The sequence below is a fragment of the Leucoraja erinacea genome, chromosome 1, assembly GCF_028641065.1.
Source record: "Leucoraja erinacea ecotype New England chromosome 1, Leri_hhj_1, whole genome shotgun sequence".
Lineage (NCBI taxonomy): Eukaryota > Metazoa > Chordata > Chondrichthyes > Rajiformes > Rajidae > Leucoraja > Leucoraja erinaceus.
The window spans coordinates 51,877,115-51,898,742 of NC_073377.1; the positions used below are offsets into that span (position 1 = coordinate 51,877,115).

At 42.2% G+C, this 21,628-nt stretch overlaps 1 protein-coding gene across 7 annotated transcripts in view; it reads right to left on the bottom strand.

Moving 5' to 3' along the window:
* The window catches only part of pde4d (phosphodiesterase 4D, cAMP-specific), a 679,382-nt gene that overhangs the window by 150,116 nt on the left and 507,638 nt on the right, over positions 1-21,628 (bottom strand). The window contains exon 3 of one of the 7 annotated variants that reach the window (XM_055634750.1): positions 17,889-17,948. The exons of the other annotated variants lie outside the window; for them this stretch is intronic. Within the exon in view, the coding sequence (XP_055490725.1) occupies positions 17,889-17,948 (60 nt within the window). The remainder of the gene's footprint in view (positions 1-17,888; positions 17,949-21,628) is intronic. 7 annotated transcript variants of the gene reach the window in all.

Genomic DNA, 21,628 nt, shown 5'->3' on the forward strand with positions numbered 1-21,628 from the left:
GTCAATATAAGCAAGGCTGCTCTATGGGAGCGGCAGTGAGGGAGTGGCCTTGTGAGGAAAGTGCCTTGTGAGGGAAGTGCCTTGTGTGTATAGTGTGAGTCTTGGGCTCGAGAGTCTTCGGCGAGGAGAGGAGGCTATGCAAAACACTGGAGAGGGAGAGACTGCTGAAAGCACGGGACACCGCTTTCAGGTCAGGCGATGCTCGAGCCTACAGTTCATCCAGGGCTAACCTGAAGAGGGGCATCAGGAAGGCCAAGCACTGCCATAAGCTCAGGATTGAGGAGCACTTCAACAACAACTCCGACCCCCGACGCATGTGGCAAGGCATCCAGGCCATCACGGACTACAGACCCTCCAACATCACCCCCACATCCAGCGACGCCTCCTTCCTTGAGGAGCTTAATCACTTCTATGGCCGCTTCGACAGGGACAATCTAGAGACAGCCATCAAGGCTGTGCTACCTGCCGATCACCAACCCCTCACACTCACCCCCTACGACGTGTACGTGGCACTGAGTAGGACTAATGCACGTAAGGCTGCTGGCCCTGACGGCATCCCGGGCGCGTGCTCAGTGCCTGTGCTGCGCAGCTGACAGACGTCTGGACTGACATCTTCAACCTGTCACTTGCCCAAGCAGTTGTCCCCACTTGCCTTAAAGCCACCTCCATCGTGCCAGTGCCAAAACACTCCACTGCGGCAAGCCTCAACGACTTCCGCCCAGTTGCACTTACCCCCATCATCACCAAGTGCTTCGAGAGGCTGGTCCTGGCACACCTCAAAAGCTGCCTACCCCCCACACTGGATCCCTATCAGTTTGCCTACCGCAAGAACAGGAGTACGGAGGATGCCATCTCAACGGCACTTCACTCCGCCCTCTCCCACCTTGACAACAGAGACACTTATGTAAGAATGCTGTTCATCGATTACAGCTCAGCATTCAACACCATTATTCCATCAAAACTGATCACCAAACTCGGTAACCTGGGCATCGACCCCTCCCTCTGCAACTGGATACTGGACTTTCTAACCAACAGACCCCAGTCTGTGAGGTTAGACAAGCACACCTCTTCAACCCTCACCCTGAACACCGGCGTTCCTCAGGGCTTTGTGCTGAGCCCCCTCCTCTACTCCCTCTTCACCTATGACTGCACACCTGTACATGGTACTAACACCATCATCAAGTATGCAGATGATACAACGGTGATTGGCCTCATCAGCAACAACGATGAGCTGGCCTACAGGGAGGAGGTCCAGCACTTAGCAGCATGGTGCGCTGACAACAACCTGGCCCTTAACTCCAAGAAGACCAAGGAGCTCATTGTAGACTTCAGGAAGTCCAGAGGCAGCACGCACACCCCCATCCACATTAACGGGACGGAGGTGGAACGTGTTTCTAGCTTCAGGTTCCTGGGAGTCAACATCTCCGATGACCTCTCTTGGACCCACAATACCTCTACTCTGATCAAGAAGGCTCATCAGCGTCTCTTCTTCCTGAGGAGACTGAAGAAGGTCCATCTGTCTCCTCAGATCCTGGTGAACTTCTACCGCTGCACCATCGAGAGCATCCTTACCAACTGCATCACAGTATGGTATGGCAACTGCTCTGTCTCCGACCGGAAGGCATTGCAGAGGGTGGTGAAAATTGCCCAACGCATCACCGGTTCCACGCTCCCCTCCATTGAGTCTGTCCAAAGCAAGCGCTGTCTGCGGAGGGCGCTCAGCATCGCCAAGGACTGCTCTCACCCCAACCATGGACTGTTTACCCTCCTACCATCCGGGAGGCGCTACAGGTCTCTCCGTTGCCGAACCAGCAGGTCGAGGAACAGCTTCTTTCCGGCGGCTGTCACTCTACTAAACAACGTACCTCGGTGACTGCCAATCACCACCGCCCCCCCCCCCCCCCCCCCCCCCCCCCCCCCACGGACACTTATTATTTTTTTTTTATTCAAATCGTTTGCTATGTCGCTCTTCAAGGGAGATGCTAAATGCATTTCGTTGTCTCTGTACTGTACACTGACAATGACAATTAAAATTGAATCTGAATCTGAATCTGAATCTGAAAGAAGGCGATGTCAAGCAAGCTGATTTTTCAGTGTGATGCTTGCAGTATGTGGGAATCAAGGACACCGCTGGTGCCTCTGGCTGTTACAAATGTGAGAAGTGCATCCAGGTACAGCTCGTGAAGGACCGTTTTGGGGAACTGGAGAAGCAAGTGGATGACCTCAGGTTCATCCGAGAAACTGAGTCGTTCCTCGACGAGTCCTACAGTAAGATTGTTACACCTAAGGCGCTGGAAGAGAGAAGGTGGATGACGGTGAGAAAGGGATGGAAACATGGAATGCAAAGATCCCCGGGTGTTGTACCTCTTGTAAACAGCTTCACCCACTTAGATGGGAAAAAAGATGTTAACACACTGTGCGGCGCACTGGCTTGCGAAGCAAAAAGAGCTGTTGAGCCAAAACCAAAGAGGCCAACATCGGGCAACGCCATGGTAGTTGGAGACTCCATTGTGAGAGGTACGGACAGGGGTTTCTGCGGCAACAGATGGTATTTGAGGATGGTGTGCTGCCAGGATCCAGGATGTGATGGACAGAGTGCAGAAAATCCTCAAGGGTGAACGTGAACAACTGGAAGTTGTAGTGCATTTTGGCACAAACGATGTAGGAAAGAAGGGGATGAATATTCTGAAGTGCGACTTTAGAGAGCTCGGAAAAGTGCTGAAAAACAGGACATCCAGGGAGGTTATCTCCGGTTTGCTTCAAGTTCCTCGTGCTGACAAGAGCAGAAACAGGGAGATACAGGACCTGAGTGTGTGGCTGAGGAACTGGTGCAGGGGGCAGGGATTTAGATTCTTAGACCACTGGGATCTGTTTTGGAGTAAGGAGGAACTGTACAAAAGGGACGGATTGCATCTTAACATGTGGGGGACTGACAGTCTGGCAGGCAGGTTTGCCACTGCGATACAGGTGGTTTAAAACTAAATAAACTGGTGAGGGATGGCATTCAGTACCTTGTGAGGGAAGACATCGGGACTGACGTGGTAGAGTCACTGTGGATTGAGTTGAGGAATTGTAAAGGCAAGAAGACACTAATTGGTGTTATCTACAGATCCCCAAATAGTAACCCGGATGTAGGGTGTAAGTTGCAGCAGGAGTTAAAACTGTAATGTAACAAAGGTAATGCCACTATGGTGATGGGGGATTTCAATATGCAGATAGACTGGGAAAATCAGGTTGGTCCAGGACCCCAAGAAAGAGAGTTTGTAGAATGCCTCCAAGATGGATTCTTAGAGTAGCTTGTAATGGAGCTGACCAGAGAAAAGGCAATTCTGGATTTAGTGTTGTCCAATGTACCAGATTTGATAACTCGAGGTAATGGAACCGCTTGGAAGTAGTAATCATAATAGGATTAGTTTTAATCTGCAATTTGAGAAGGAGACGGATAAATCGGAACTGTCAGCGATGCAGTTGAACAAAGGGGACTATGAAGGCATGAGAGGGGAGATGGCCAAGGTAGACTGGAAAGGGATCCTAGCAGGAATGATGGTGGAACAGCAATGGCAGGAATTTCTGGGCATAATCCGGAAGACGCAGGACCATTTCATTCCAAAAAGGAAGAAAGATTCTAAGGGGAGTAGGAGGCAACCGTGGCTCACAAGGGAAGGTACGGATAGAATAAAACTAAAAGAAAAGATGCATAACACAGCAAAGAGTAGCCAGAAGCCAGAGGATTGGGAAACTTTCATAGGACAACAGAAGGAAACAAAACGGGCAATACGGGCTGAAAAGATGAAGTACGAAGGGAAGCTGGCCAGGAATATAAAGAAGGACAGTAAAAGCTTCTTTAGATATGTTAAGGGAAAAAGAGTAGTAAAGTCAAATGAGGGTCCCTTGAAGTCAGACACGGGTGAAATTATTATGGGCAATAAGGAAATGGCAGAAGAGTTGAATAGGTACTTCATAGAAACATAGAAAATAGATCCAGGAGTAGGCCATTCGGCCCTTCAAGCCTGCACCTCCATTCAATATGATCATGGCTGATCATCCAACTCAGTATCCTGTACCTGCCTTCTCTCCATACCCCCTGATCCCTTTAGCCATATGGGCCACATCTAACTCCCTCTTAAATATAGCCAATGAACTGGCCTCAACTACCTTCTGTGGCAGAGAATTACACAGATTCACCACTCTCTGTGTGGAAAAATGTTTTTCTCATCTCGGTCCTAAAAGACATCCTTAAAATATGACCCCTTGTTCGGGAACATCGAGAACAATCTTCCAGCATCTAGCCTGTCCAATCCCTTAAGAATTTTGTAAGTTTCTATAAGATCCCCCCTCAATCTTCTAAATTCTAGCGTGTACATGCCGAGTCTATCCAGTCTTTCTTCATATGAAAGTCCTGCCATCCCAGGAATCAGTCTGGTGAATCTTCTCTGTGCTCTCTCTATGGCAAGAATGTCTTTCCTCAGATTAGGAGACCAAAACTGTACGCAATACTCCAGGTGTGGTCTCGCCAAGACCCTGTACAACTGCAGTAGAACCTCCCTGCTCTTATACTCAAATCCTTTTGCTATGAATGCCAACATACCATTTGCTTTCTTCACTGCCTGCTGCACCTGCATTCCACTTTCAATGACTGGTGTACCATGACACCCAGGTCTTGTTGCATCTCCTCTTTTCCTAATCGGCCACCATTCAGATAATAGTCTACTTTCCTGTTTTGCCACCAAAGTGGATAACCTCACATTTATCCACATTATACTGCACCTGCCATGCATTTGCCCACTCACCCAACCCATCCAAGTCACCGTACAACTTCCTAGCATCCTCCTCACAGCTAACACTGCCCCCCAGCTTCGTGTCATCTGCAAACATTGAGTGGTGCATTCAATTCCCTCGTCCAAATCATTAATATATATTGTAAATAGCTGGGGTCCCAGCACTGAGCCTTGCGGTAACCCACTAGTCACTGCCTGCCATTCTGAAAAGGACCCGTTTACTCCTACTCTTTGCTTGCTGTCTGCCAGCCAGTTCTCTATCCACGTCAATACTGAACCCCCAATACCGTGTGCTTTAAGTTTGCATACTAATCTCTTATGTGGGACCTTGTCAAAAGCCTTCTGAAAGTCCAGATATAACACATCCACTGGTTCTCCCTTATCCACTCTACTAGTTACATCCTCGAAAATTTCAATAAGATTCGTCAGACATGATTTACCATTCATAAATCCATGCTGACTTTGTCCAATGATTTCACCACTTTCCAAATGTGCCGCTATCCCATCTTTAATAACTGACTAGCATTTTCCCCACTACTGATGTTAGACTAACTGGTCTGTAATTCCCTGTTTTCTCTCTCCCTCCCTCCCTTTTTAAAAAGTGGGGTTATATAAGCTACCCTCCAATCCTCAGGAACTACTCCAGAATCTAAAGAGTTTTGAAAAATTATAACTAATGCATCCACTATTTCTGGGGCTACTTCCTTAAGTACTCTGGGATGCAGCCTATCTGGCCCTGGGGATTTATCGGCCTTTAATCCATTCAATTTGCCTAACAGCACTTCCCAACTAACCTGGATTTCACTCAGTTCCTCCATCTCATTTGACCTCCAGTCCCCTGCTATTTCCGGCAGGTTATTTATGTCTTCCTTAGTGAAGACAGAACCAAAGTAGTTATTCAATTGGTCTGCCATGTCCTTGTTCCCCATGATCAATTCACCTGTTTCAGACTGCAAGGGACCAACATTTGTTTTAACTAATATTTTTCTCTTCACATATCTATAAAAACATTAGCAATCAGTTTTTATGTTCCCTGCCACTTTTCTTTCATCATCTATTCTCCCTTTCCTAATTAAGCCCTTTGTCCTCCTCTGCTGGAGTCTGAATTTTTCCCAGTCCTTTGGTAGGCTGCTTGTTCTGGCTAATTTGTATGCCAGGATCGCTCTTCACTAAGGAAGACACAAACAATCTCCCAGATGTACTGGAGGACAGAGGATCTAAGGGGGTAGAGGAACTGAAAGGAATTTTCATTAGGCGAGAAATAGTATTGAGTAGGCTAATGGGACAGTAAAGAAAGCGAATGGTATGTTAGCATTCATAGCAAAAGGATTCGAGTATAGGAGCAGGGAGGTTCTACTGCAGTTGTACAGGGTCTTGGTGAGACCACACCTGGAGTATTGCGTACAGTTTTGGTCTCCTAATCTGAGAAAATACATTCTTGCCATAGAGGGAGTACAGAAAAGGTTCACCAGACTGATTCCTGGGATGTCAGGACTTTCATATGAAGAAAGACTGGATAGTACTCGCTAGAATTTAGAAATTGAGGGGGGATCTTATAGAAACTTACAAAATTCTTAAGGGGTTGGACAGGCTAGATGCAGGAAGATTGTTCCCGATGTTGGGGAAGTCCAGAACAAGGGGTCACAGTTTAAGAACAAGGGAAAAATCTTTTAAGCCCGAGATGAGAAAAACATTTTTCACACAGAGTGGTGAATCTCTGGAATTCTCTGCCACAGAAGGTAGTTGAGGCCAGTTAATTGGCTATATTTAAGAGGGAGTTTGATGTGGCCCTTGTGGCTAAAGGGATCAGGGGGTATGGAGAGAAAGCAGGTACAGGATACCGAGTTGGATGATCAGCCATGATCATATTGAATGGCAGTGCAGGCTCGAAGGGCCGAATGGCCTACTCCTGCACCCAATTTCTATGTTTCTATGACTGAAGGATGATAAATCCCCTGGGCCTGACGGTCTGCATCCCAGGGTCCTCAGGTAGGTGGCTCTAGAAATAGTGGACGCATTGGTGATTATTTTCCAATGGTCAATAGATTCAGGATCAGTGCCTGTGGATTGGAGGATTGCTAATGTTATCCCACTTTTCAAGAAAGGAGCCAGAGAGAAAACGGGGAATTACAGACCAGTTAGCCTGACTTTGGTGGTGGGAAAGATGCTGGAATCAATTATTAAAAAGGTAATAATGGGGCATTTAGATAGCAGTAAAAGGATTAGTCCAAGTCAACATGAATTTATGAAAGGGAAATCATGCTTGACTAATCTTCTGGTATTTTTTGAGGATGTGACAAGTAAAATGGATGAAGTGGAGCCAGTAGATGTAGTGTATCTAGACTTTCAGAAAGCCTTTGATAAGGTCCCGCACGGGAGACTGGTGACTAAAATTAGAGCACATGGTATTGGCGTAGGGTGTTGACATGGGTAGAAAATTGGTTGGAAGACGGGAAGCAAAGAGTAGGAGTGAACGGCTCCTTTTCAGATTGGCAGGCAGTGGCAAGTGGAGTGCCGCAAGGCTCGGTGTTGGGCCACAACTGTTTACCATATATATTAATGATTTGGAAGAGGGAATTAGGAGCAACACGAGAAAGTTTGCAGATGACACAAATCTGGGTGGCAGTGTGAACTGCGAAGAGGATGTTAGGAGGTTGCAGGATGACCTGGACAGGTTGAGTGAGTGGGCAGATGCGTGGCAGATGCAATATAATATAGATAAATGTGAGGTTATCCACTTAGGCGGCAAAAACAAGGGGGCAGATTAATATCTCAATGGGGTTAGGTTAGGTAAGGAGGAGGTACAGCGAAACCTGGGTGTCCTTGTACACCAGTCACTAAAAGTTGGCATGCAGGTACAGCAGGCAGTGAAGAAAGCTAATGGAATGTTGGCCTTCATTACAAGAGCATTTCAGTATAGGAGTAGAGGTTCTTCTGCAGTTGTATAGGGTACAGTTAAGACCACATATGGAGTATTGTGTACAGTTTTAGTCTCCTAATTTGAGGAAGGACATCCTTGTGATTGAGGCAGTGCAGTGTAGGTTCATGCGATTGATCCCTGGGATGGCAGGACTGTCATATGGGGAATGATTGAAAAGACTAGGCTTGTATTCATTGTAGTTTAGAAGGATGAGGGGGGAGCTTATAGAAACATATAAAATTATTAAAGGACTGGACAAGCTAAATGCAGGAAAAATGTTCCCAATGTTGGGCGAGTCCAGAACCAGGGGCCACAGTCTTAGAATAAAGGGGAGGCCATTTAAGACTGAGGTGAGAAAAAACTTTTTCACCCAGATAGTTTTGAATTTGTGGAATTCCCTGCCACAGGCCAGTGGTGGCCAAATCACTGGATGGATTTAAGAGAGAGTTAGATAGAGCTCTTGGGGCTAGTGGAAATTGGTTGGGGACGATCTGCCATGGTCACAATGAATGGCGGAGCTGACTTGAAGGGCCGAATGGACTCCTCCTGCACCCATTTTCTATATTTCCATGGCTGTGGAGCTGGTGCGGGCTGGGGGTGGCATCGGCAACCCGGCCTGGCAGTGAAGGTCGGTAGGTCTGTCCGCTACAACCAAAATCTGTTATAAAGAGGTTTCTCATAATAAGGGTTTACTGTAGCAAAATGACAAAGGCCCTGTCCCACTTTCCCGAGTTACTCACAAACACTCCAGAGTTTTGCCCTTGATTCGAACTCGGAGAATTATGGTAATAGCCATTCCTAGGTACTCGGGGTTATTTTTTTACCCGGACATTTTTTAACCATTAGGAGCTGCTACGAAACATCTACGGACTGCTACGGGATCCTACGAGCTCGCTACCGACATTACCCGAAATTCCCCGAGTTCAAATCAAGGGGAAAACTCGGGAGAGTTTGTGAGTAACTCTGGGGCAGGGCCTTAACTCGGGACGTCTTTTCAACATGTTGAAAAATAGCCCTGTGTACCTACGAATGGCTATTACCATAATTCTCTGAGTTCGAATCAAGGGGAAAACTTGGGAGAGTTTGTGAGTAACTCGGGAAAGTGGGACAGGGCCTTAACTCTTTCCTGTTAGCATCTATTGGTGAAATTCCATGGAGAATAGAGAACATTGGGCGGACAGAGTGGAAGGGTGAAGCTGGCCTAAAACCTTATCTTTGGACCCAGGAATAATAGTGAGTGACTTTCTACTGCTGCCCCATTAGCTTCTTCACATAATTAAGGTAATAGACTCCTCAGAAGTTAGACAAAAAACTCAAATGAACCAATTAGATAAACAAAACAGTCATTGGTTTTAAGAGTGTTTGTTTAGGTTTTAGTCATTAGTATTGATGCCAAGGAACTGCTACATTCACTTACTTTCCTATCATCAATGAAAGCACTGGTTCTGATCTCCTTGAAATCAAACTGGGCCTCTGACGACGATTAACCCTATCAAACGGACAGAGTCATCAGAAATAAATCTCCAGCATTAATACTTTGCTCATCTTTCTGGATCCCAAGCGTATGTTAATGAAAGGTTATCTCATTACAATGGGACACTGTGTTTGGTGTTTCAATATTTTCTTAAAAGATGACATCACAATGAACATTCTTTATGTTTTTTAAAAAAAGGTCAAAAGTTACAAAAATTGATGTCTTTTATCTTTTAATATTACAAGTGCATGAAGTTTGTCTGATATGCATCTCCCTTCGGTAAACGTTTAGTTTAATTGTTTTTCTTTACTAAATTACTTGATGTGAACTATTGTTCTGAGTAGCATATTTTGCATTGTGCTACTTTGGATAATAAGTTTGCTTTTTAGAAAAACATATTTTCATAATTCAGGAAACCTTGTTCAATCTTTCTGAAAACTTGAATGTCAGACGATAGATTTTCTCAGGAAAGTATTGAATGACATTTCCATGTTACTTCGTCTTAGAAAAACCTGATATGAATGCATTTAGGTATTGAACAGTAATCAACTATATCTTCGTAATTTGTAATCGCACAAAATGATTTAATAATTTATCATGTTGTTTTACCCTATTGAATAATTTTCCTGAAATTGTGAATGCAAATGAATTTGAGACTTTGTGTTGCTGATTTAATGCAATCACTTGAACTCAAACCTCAGCGTGAAGGTCTTCAGACAAGGATAACAAAAACAGCAAATTTCTATTGTTCCATTAGCTCCCTTCACATAGCCAAAGGTGAGCACTTTCATACAACAATATTATGGACAATATAATGTTTCTTACACCATAAACAAATTCTTAAGCAATCACAATAAATAAACAAATGTTTAGTGTTTCATTGCCCAGACATTCATTTTGAAGAATTACCAAGAGGATTTGCTTCTCAAACCAACTTTAAAATAGCTGTAGAAAACCTTGCAAGACAACACTGCAAAATCACTGTAAAATCGCCATGAAAATTAGTGCATTCAATAAATGTATTTGTAGCATTGGAGCAGTATTATTCAGGCTAACCTGGCCATTTCCCCATGCACGTGCGTGCCCACTGACTTGCATCAATAATTAAAGAGGTTAAATGAAATCAGCAAGGAATTTATTTTTGTCCTCTGAGTACAAAGCTCAGCAAGAGTTCCCGTCCATTGTAATATCATGCCAGAAGCAAAATATAAATGGTATTTGCTTTTTGAGGGCTTTCACCAGCATGTGCAGATGTTCGTTATCTTTTCAATACTCAGATGATTACAAGTTACGTCTGTGTCTCAATAAATGACAGCAGAAATCTGACTGATAAAACTGCTCCATGAATGCATTCCCATTACTTGGTTCACAAAAGGGGTGGCACGGTGGCGCAGCACCGGAGACCCAGTTTTGATCCTGACTACGGGTGCTGCCTGTACGGAGTTTGCACGTTCACCCAGTGACCGCAAGGGTTTTCTCTGAGATCTTCAGTTTCTTCCCACAATCCAAAGACATACAGGTTTGCAGGTTAATTGGCTTGGTATAATGTAAACATTGTCCCTGGTGTGTGTAGGATCATGTTAATGTGCAGGGATCACTGGTCGGTGCGGACTTGGTGGGCCGAAGGGCCTGTTTCCACACTGTATTTCTAAACTAAACAAAACTAAACAGGAAAGATTACACATAGGAGTTCTCCTGGTAGAGGAGAAGTCTATAGGAGTTCTCTTGTTTTGCATGCAACAAAAAGCTTGTCACTGTACCTCGGTAACCGTGACAATAAATTAAACTGAACTCCATTCTACTGTAAATACTCTGACTGGAGGCATTAGTTCCTGGTGCGGCAATGCCAACACGCAGAAATGCACGGGGCAGCTGAGAGTGGTGGACTCAGCCCACACCAACATGAGCGCAGCCCTCTCCACCACTGAACGCATCTACACGGTGTGGCCTCCAAAGGACTGCATACATCACCAGGAATTCACACCATCTGGGCTATTCTTTCTTTGCACTGTTACCACTGGACAGGAGGTACAGAAGCCTGAAGCTCTACATCACCGGGTTCAGGAACAACTACCTTCCTACAGCCATCGGGTTCAGTCTCTACCTTGTCAATGGAACATTAGGGACCACATCTTGCACTACCATGGGTTTCTTTTTCCAATTATGGTTTGAACTAAAGGGCCTTCCCCATTTAGGCGATTTTTTGGGCGACTACAGGTGACTGCCGCAATATTTTCAACATTGAAAATGTTTCGGCAACAGTGGCAACAATCTTTGCTGTCGTACGTTGTCATAGGTTGACGTAGGTGTTGTCGTAGATGCTGTCGCCAGGTGTCGTAGGTGAATTCCATTAAAATTAGTCCCTGGCAGTCGCTTAAAGAGCCGCCTAAGTGGGACAAGCCCTTAATGCCTTGTTTTTTGCCGTTTTTTTTAATTTTCACCATCTTGTGGAGTAAGTCATGTATAATTGTTTAAAATATATGTTTTGTGCGCTGTCAGAGTCTGTGTGCCTACGATGCTGCTACAAGCAAGATTTTCATTGTACCTGTACCTTACTGTGCTTGTGCATATGACAATAAACTCAACAAAGTTACATGGTGGTTAAGAAATCTTAGATGTTTGTGTTGCCCAGGTGCCATTATTCGCAATGCATTTCTGTAAAACTAAGAAATATATTCCCTGTTTTGTTCATCTGTACATTTCTGAGTAATTATGAGCAAGATAAACTGATTTCCACATTAAGACAACAAACATTAACAAAAATAATTTCCTCTATATTAGAGCAATATACACAGTTTGTTAGATCCTAGTTTTGTTACAAATCCATACATTCCCTTCTTTACTCTCGTTGGAATACATCTTAAAATGCTGAGTACCCCAACAAAACCAAAGAAAGAATGGTATGTTATTATTTTGAAACTCTTGGGTAAAGGCTCTATGGTCAATGTGAGCTAGATGTTATTGCACACAGCAGTAATGCCTCACATTGTCACTTTCTGGTGATCAATATAGGTATAATATGAAACAAGGGCTGAAAACGTCATCGAGGTTTAAAGTGCAACAAAACAAAAAAAAACAGGAAACGCTCAGCAAGTAAGGTGGCATTCGTGGACAGAGAAGTAGTGTTCAGTTCATCAACCTAGATATGAACTCTGATCCCCTCTCCAAAAATGTTTCAAGCAATTTCTGTTTTATTTAAGATTTATGCTTTCTGATTAATGTTTCAAGTGGGCTTCATCATAAATTTCAAAACTGAGGCTTAAAATGATATTCAAACTACTTTGAATAAAATTCAAACAAAATTCTGGAGTGATAACTGAAAACCTTTGTAATATTGCATTCGCTTTTGAGTGATACTTCTTAGGAAGGCCTTGGACATTTAGATGGAATGGGTAGAGTTGAATGTCCAGCCATGACTCCGCAGAACTATGCTGGGATATCATAGCACAGGCCGCAGAATGTCGTTGAGTGCACAAGATCAAATGGCAAACAATCCCAGGGTTTTAAAAAGAGTAAAATAATGTCGTAAATTTAGAGTAAAATAATGTCTTGTATTGGGAGAATCCAGAATGAAGGATGATTTCAGAATGTACTTTTACCTCCCCCAAACATATGTTGATGGAAATTAGAGCCAATCTTTAAAAATATATAGAACAGTTCTGTATAGCAACAGGCCCTTCAACCGATGATGTCCATGTCGAAAATAATACCAAATTAAACTAATCTCTTCTGCCAGCAAGTGCTCCATATCCTCTCCATTCCCACATATCCATGTGTTTATCTAAAAACCTCTTCAACACCACTATCGTACTGTTTCAACCACCACCCCTGGCAACACATTCTCGATGCCTACCACTCTCTGTGTAAAAAGCTGGCCCAGCACATCTCCTTTAAACTGTCCCCCTCTAGAATTTGACATTTCCATCCTGCTAAAAAGGTTTGGACTATCTACACATCAATTCTTCTCACAATTAAAAAAAATACTTCTATCAGGTTTCCCTACAACCTCTGATCCTGCAGAGAAAAGAATCCAAGTTTATTCTAACACTCCTTGTAGCTAATACTCTCTAATCCAGGCAGCATCCTGTTAAACTGTTTCTGCATCTGCTCCATAGCCTCCACATCTTTCTTGTAATGGGTCAACCAGAACTCCACACAATAGTCCAAAAGCTGCCTGAAGAAAGATTATATAAAGCTGCAGCATAACTTCCTGACTTTTACACTCAATGTCCTGACCAATAGAGGCAACCATACAGTACCATATGCCTTCTTTACCATTCCATCTACTTGTGTTACTACTGTCAAGGAGCTATTGACATGAACCCAAGATCTCTCTGTATATCAATGCTGTTAAGTGTCCTGTCACTAACAGTATACTTTCACTTTACCTTTGACCCCTCAAAGTGCAACACATCACATTTGTCCGGATATCTGCCATTTCTTTGCTCTGATATTTTAACTGATCTATAACTTGCGGTACCGTTGACTTCACTGTCCACAACTTGACAATGTTTTGTGCCGTTTGCAAACCTATTAACCAACCCATTTATATTTTTGTTCAAGTCATTTATATATCATAAACAGTAGAGGTTCCACACTGAACTATGTTGGACACCACTGGTCACAAACTTCCAACCGGAAAAACACCCTTCCACTACTACCTGTGTTTTCTATGGGTAATTAGAGTAGGGATTAACGGGTCCCTTTCAGAATGGCAGGCAGTGACTAGTGGGGTACCACAAGGCTCGGTGCTGGGACCGCAGCTATTTACAATATACATCAATGATTTGGATGAAGGGATTCAAAGTAACATTAGCAAATTTGCAGATGACACAAAGCTGGGTGGCAGTGTGAACTGTGAGGAGGATGCTATGAGAATGCAGGGTGACTTGGGACAGGTTGGGGAAGTGGGCAGATGCATGGCAGATGAAGTTTAATGTGGATAAATGTGATGTTATCCACTTTGGTATCAAAAACATGAAGGCAGATTACTATCTAAATGGCGTCAAGTTGGGAAAAGGGGAAGTACAACAGGATCTGGGGGTCTTTGTTCATCAGTCTATGAAAGTAAGCATGCAGGTACAGCAGGCAGCGAAGAAAGCGAATGGCATGTTGGCCTTTATAACAAGAGGAATCGAATATAGGAGCAAAGAGGTCCTTCTGCAGTTGTACAGAGCCCTAGTGAGACCACACCTGGAGTATTGTGTGCAGTTTAGGTCCCCTAATTTGAGGAAGGACATTCTTGTTATTGGGGGAGTGCAGCGTAGGTTTACAAGGTTAATTCCCAGGATGGTGCGACTGTCATATGCTGAGAGAATGGAGCAGCTGGGCTTGTACACTCTGGAGTTTAGAACGATGAGAGGATATCTCATTGAAACATATAAGATTGTTTAGGGTTTGGACACGCTAGAGGCAGGAAACATGTTCCCGATGTTGGGGGAGTCCAGAACCAGGGGCCACTGTTTACGAATAAGGGGCTAGAAAGGAGACGAGGAAACACTTTTTCTCACAGAGAGTTGTGAGTCTGTGGAATTCTCTGCCTCAGAGGGCGGTGGAGGCCGGTTCTCTGAATACTTTCAAGAGAGAGATAGATTGGGCTCTTAAAGATAGCAGAGACGGGATATTCGGAGAAGGCAGGAACAGGCATGATTATCAGCCATGATCACATTGAATGGCGGTGCTGGCTCGAAGGGCTGAATGGCCTACTCGTGCACCTATTGTCTAAATCAGCTCCGCTTCCGAATTACCGAATCATCGCGGAACACACGCATCTTAATCATCTGGATCAGCCTATCATGAGAATATCACCTTGTCAAAAAGTAGAGACTTGGGCAATTGAAAGCCGACCTGAAATTGAGAGATTTCTCTTGGCCAGGATTGTAGATGGGAGAGATGAACTAAAAATGCAAATTGATAACAATTTAATTGAGCAACGAAACAAGGCATGGAGCTGAATAGCCTACTCATATTCTTACTATTAGCATGCCCTGCACAACTGAAATTTAAACTATTGCTTGTCTTTGCACTTATTTCATCCCTTTTGTGGCGTTTCTTTGCTGATTTTTAATTTAACTTGTTTAAAAGAAGATTGGAAGTCAACATTAAAGGGGAAATGACTGGCGATCTGAATCACAGATTACAAGGGTGGTAGGTTATATTTAATTTATAAGCTTAGTCATAAATATTCTACTGACACTACGAGTTAAAACATCTGAAATCTTGCTGATCACAACTTTTAAACATTTAGAACAGTTAAAATTTCAGGTAAGAGTTTCATATGAACAGGTGCATGTTATTTTATAAAATCTGCAATGTTAAAGATATAATTAGGGAAGAGTAAGGGAAACATTAGTTTGCACCTACTTACAGTATAATTTGCCAGCCCCAGGGAATATTCAATGTTGAAATTTGACGACAGATAGCACAATGGGCTAAGAGTTCGGCTGGCGACCGGAGGGTAGCCGGTTCAAATCCCGCTTGGAGTGCATACTGTCGTTGTGTCCTTGGGCAAGACACTTCACCCACCTTTGCCTGTAATGGAATTTACGGCGGCAGGCGCGGGCACACCGCGACGCCCTGTGTCTCCCTTTCAAGGGAGATGCTAAAAATGCATTTCGTTGTCTCTGTACTGTACACTGACAATGACAATAAATTGAATCATTTCATTTCATTTTTTGGTGGCAAAAATTAAATTAAATTAATTTCAAACAGTGATATCCATAACTTGACAGATCCAGAAATACGACTTAATGGAAAAAACCCCCCATCAAATTTAATATATATGTTTTTGGTGCTAGCATTTTAGAATGTTATAGGGTATTTTGTCCATTACATATAACAGGTATAAAATATATACATTTGAGCTGAGAGAAGTTAAGGTATATAGTTAAGTATGCCACCTCAGTCTGATGATATAAATGTCTATCTGCTACCATATTAACATCTGCTTAGTGTTGTTTCGCTACATGAACTGCTTCTAATTTGACACCCACAGCTGGGGCTTAAAATTCTGGGGGATATCACCCTCTGGGGGTGCACTTCTGTTCATTAGTCTCTCCACAGGCCAAACAGAGAGCTGGCAGGGCTTTGTTATGTGCCGAGGAAATGTATCAACATGCTTTCCAGGAAATGCAATTAATCTCTGGGAAGGTCAACTACTTTTAGAAGACAGGCGGGGTGACCTTTCATGCCGAAGAATTTTTAAAATGTCATTAGGTCTTTGGCTTTATTGAGGCAGTGTGGCATGGCTCTGAAGTTCCTGCTGGCATTCAGTGCCTCTGCTACATCCATACAAGTGAGAATTGTTTACTTTGGTTGAATGTCCCATGAAAATAGGATACAAGGAGAGTTCTAGTTCCTTTGCTGGAAGCACTTGGCAGCACTGCAGTGGGGTGAGACCTCTGGATATTCAGACAACTATCCAAGTGTCAACCATGGCTGCACAGGGCTCACCATTATTGATATTTCTAAGGCAGAGATTGATAGATTCTTGATTAGTATGGGTGCCAGGGGTTATGAGGAGAAGGCAGTAGAATGGGGTTGAGAGGGAAAGATAGATCAGCCATGATTGAATGGTAGAGTAGACTTGATGGGCCAAATGGCCTAATTTTGCTCCTATCAGTTATGAATTTATAAACCATGTAGAGAGGTACAAGAGACCCGGGTTCAATCCTGACCTTGACTGTTGTCTGTGTGGGGCCTGAGCTTTCTCTCTGTGACCATGTGGATTTCCTCAGGTGCCCCGGTTTCCTTCGACATTCCAACAATGTTCGGGTTTGTAGGTTAATTGGCTTCTGTAAATTGCCCCAAGTGTGTAGGGAATGGACATGAAAGTGGGATAACATAGAACTAGTGTGAACAAGTGAATCGGAGTAAACTCGGAGGGCCAATTATCTTCTTTCCATGCTTTATCTTTCAATAAATCAATCAGATAGAACTTTGCTATGTCTGTCAGATTATTGGATTCTTAGGTCTGATACTTTGGTTCTTGGTGGTCAGTGTCTCCAACGTACAACACTGAAACAGTAATGTATGTCCATGAAAAACATAACCTAAATGCCCACAAGACTTTAAAATTAAAAACTTTGCATTTTAAGGGACCAAATTAAATCAAAGTACATGCAAACAAAAAGCTATGGTTAAAAAGTAATTCTCCAGCTACGAGATGTATGGGGTTTAAAAAAAAAAGAAAAAGGTGGAACAGCAAATAAATGGAAAACAGAATCTCCTCAAAAATATGTTTGAATTTTGTTGATCAAATGCATAAAGCCCATATGAATCATTGGAATAAAATTGACATCTGGATGGTTTTAATTTTAAATTTGTTTTGATTAATACCCATATTGACCAAAAGAAACGGCTATGAATATACTCATTTAAAGCTGCAAATGTAACAAGAATTATTTTTGAAATCTTTTATATTAATTTTGTTTGGAGACTTGAGTCTTGGGACAATTATAGTCACATTATTAATTATGAGTTAGATAAGTTTCAAAGCACCCGATAAGATTCTTAGCAGAGACCAGACAAAAGTGCCTTTCTTCTGGAGAGGTTTCAACATTTTGCAGCTTTAACTGCTAGGGCACAGGGTCTATTTGGAAACAATCATGTCACGTGCAGAAAAAGGGTCCATCACAAGAGGCACTATATCCCGCAGGCACACACGTAAAGAACAAAAGGACTAAAACAGGCAAATTTCCATCGATATGTCACTTACAAGGGTGTCATACCCATAGGCCAGACTCGTGGACTATCTGCTGCAGGACATTGAGGCCCCCTGATGCATTATAAGATTGCATATAAGCAAATAGAAGACAATTACATTTGCTCAAACTGTATTACATTGCTACAAGGTGAACATTCATTATCAACTCATTGTTATTTTATCTATTCCTTCTTGACAATAAGATATTCAATTGTACTCGCTTTTTTAAACATCAGAAAAGCCAAAAGACATTCATAAGCTACGATATGTAAAATTAAATCATGTTATGCAGAACAATCTATTATGCATAAGCTATTCCATGTTGGCAAACATATCCACTGTTGAATACCATTAATATATAACATTTTGGAAATGAGTGTTAAGGAGATGGGGAAATTAAACCAAATATAAAGAAACCTCTGATTTAAAAAAAAAAAATAATCTTTACTAGTGAGGAATCTAAATGACACGTTCAACAAAAGGAAAAAAAAGTATAAGTAATTCAACATAAATCACGTTGTTCTCCCAATATAATAATTGTATCAAATATGGCAATAATAAAGTAAATACTACAGAGACAAATTACTGGTACGAAAACATTTCTCTCAAGACGTTCCTGTGGAATCAAAAATATATGTGGAGAAAATTACAACAAAGCGTCATTAGAACAAAGTAGGAGCGCTCCATTCTTATGGTATGTTGACAGTATGTTTGCCTTCATACATGGGGCATTCAGTAGAAGAGTTAGTAGGTCATGTTACAGCTGGATTGGATGTTGGCAAGACAGCACCTGGAATACTATTGGTTCTGGTTGCCACACTATAGGAAAGATGTGATTATAGTAATGTATTAAAGATTCACAATGACGTTGTTGGGCTTGAGTTATAAGGAGTTACCAGTTTTCCCTGAAGCGTGGGAGGCTGCAAAGTGACCTTTTTGAGGTTTATAACATAGATAAAGTCTTTGCCCCAGGTTGGGAGAGGCCAATACAAGAGGGCACAGGTTTAAGGTGACAGGCAAAGATTTAAGAGAGACCTGAATGGCCAATTTCACACAGAGGATTGTGCTCATATGCAGTATGAACTTCTAGAGGAAATTGTGGAGGTGGGAACAATTATAAAGTTGAAAAGATATTTGGACAGGTTTGTGGTTCAGAGAGGCATCTTGGTAGGCAGTGAAGAATTTGAGTGAATGGCCTATTTCCATCCTGTGTAACTAGGACTCTATCTACCATTCAATACAAAAACTCAAGTAGTTGTACTAACCACATATTTGAAATTAAATGTTATGCTTTAGTTATTAAGTACTGTGATTATACTGATACGATTGTGAGAATACTCCATCTTTATTGTAATGAAGTGGGATTAGAACTACAACTTGTGCACACAATTTGATGTGTAGCTATGTCCTCTTCACAAATTTAAAATGTAATCGCATGGAAATTGCCCATTTGGCCAAATTCATCAAGATATCTTCCTGAATTGCATGATGTAATGCTGTTTAAATTCATCAATTGAGACTGGAAATCAAGACTGAAAAATTGGAATCAAGTGCTGATTGGTTACGTAGATATTTTTCATAAAAATATCAATAAACTTCAGTGACAAATGAGTACATCCACAAAAGGCCTGGTGTCAGAGATGGGGAAAAAAAACATAAGTAAAACACACATTAAAGATTGTGATAGCTTTTCTTGCAGAGGGTACAAAATTAAAAACATAGAAAAAATTACAAAGAAAATGCAGAGGAAGCTGGTGATATACTCTCATGTTTGGTGTGGTGTCTATTGGCACACAAGCACTGCCTAATGTGAGCTGCAATCATACTTTTCGCCAGAAGTGCCTAGTCCTTACTCAATACACTGCCTGCATTTTCATGACCAGAAAGTGTGTGCGAATGTATGCTTCCCCTCCATGGAATAGCATTTTTCAGGTTCAATATTCTAAAACATTTGTTTAAGGCTGATTATGCTACAGTGCAGTTGCAAAAGTATTTCGAAGTATAATTTGCTGTGGTGTATATATTGATGGTGATTTCTTACTATGATCAATTAACAAAATGTTTAGCAAATGCTTGCCGCCTCACAGAAATAATAGGATAATTTGTTTTACAATTTGCCCTTTTGTTTCAAAGGACTGAATATTAGACTCCAGGAACTTTGCCAGATTCTGGCAGAAATATTTGTTTTTAATATCCCCACAAGTAGAATACTGTTTTTTTCTGATATTTAAACTAAACCTATATGTACCATGAAAAATATACAACACATATTGGTCATTCATCAGAAGTTGTTAACTGTTTAAATGACAACGTGATCTTTCAAACATTTTTGTTGCCTCCAACTTAATTATAAAAGGATTTAACGGCGTGCACTTTGACTAGAATACAGTTCATTCTTAATTGCTTTCCTCTCTCGTGTTAGGAAAGATTATTTCTGATTTCTATTTTTGCATAATTATTGACATTTGTGCCAGGAGCTTTGCAATGCTTGGAAAAACATGTTTCTTCAAACAATGAAAATCAACAAACTGCAAATGTCAAAAATCTGAAATAAAAACAGAACAATCTGTAAAAGAAGAAACAGGACTCGAGAGCCTGAGTTATATGTAGAGGTTAAGCAGGCTATTTATTGGAGTGCAGGATGATAAGGGGTAATCTTATAGAGGTGTACAAGATCATGAGAGAAATAAACAGGGTAAATGCACAGTCTTTTACCCAGGATAGGAGAATCAAGAACCACGTAGGTTTAAAGTGAGGGCGGAACGATTTCATAGGTATTGAGGGTCATAAAGTCATACATATGGAAACAGGCCCTTCGTCCCAACTTGCCCACACGGGCCAACATGTCCCAGCTACACTAGTTCCATCTGCCTGCATTTGGTCTATATCCCTCCAATCCTGTCCCATCCATGTACCTGTCTAACTGTTTCTTAAATGTTGGGATAGTCCCAGCTTCAACTACCTCCTCTGTCGCTTGTTCCATACACCCACCACCCTTTGTGTGAAAACGTTATCCCTCAGATTCCTATTAAATCTTTTTCTCTTCACCTTAAACCTAGTTCCTCTGTTCCTCGATTCACCTAATCTGGGTCAGAGACTCCGTGCATCTATTCCACTCATGATTTTATACACCTCTATAAGATCACCCCTCATCCTCCAGTGCTCTAAGGAATATATTCCCAGCCTAGTCAACCTCTATCTATAGCTCCGACCCTCTAGTCCTGACAACATCCTCATAAATCTTCTCTGTACCCTTTCCAGCTTGACAACATGTTTCCTATAACATGGTGCCCAGAACTGAACACGATACTCTCAATACGGCCTCGCTGACGGCTTATACAACTGCAATATGACCTCTCAACTTCTATACTCAATACTCTGACTGATGAAGGCTAAAAGACCAAAACCCTTTTTGACCACCCGATCTACCTGTGTCTCCATCTTCAAGGAACCATGCATCTGTACTCCTAGATCCCTCTGCTCTACAACACACTCCAGAGCCCAACCATCCACTGTGTAGGTCCTGCCCTTGTTAGATGTCCCAAAATGCAACACCTCACATTTCTCTGCATTACATTTCCATCAATCATTCCTCAGCCCACATGGCCAATCGATCATCATCCTGCTGCAATTTTTCACAACCATCTTCACTATTTGCAAAACCACACACGTTTGTATCATCAGCAAACTTGATAATCTTGCCATGTATGTTCTCATCCAAATCATTGACATAGATGACAAACAATAACGGG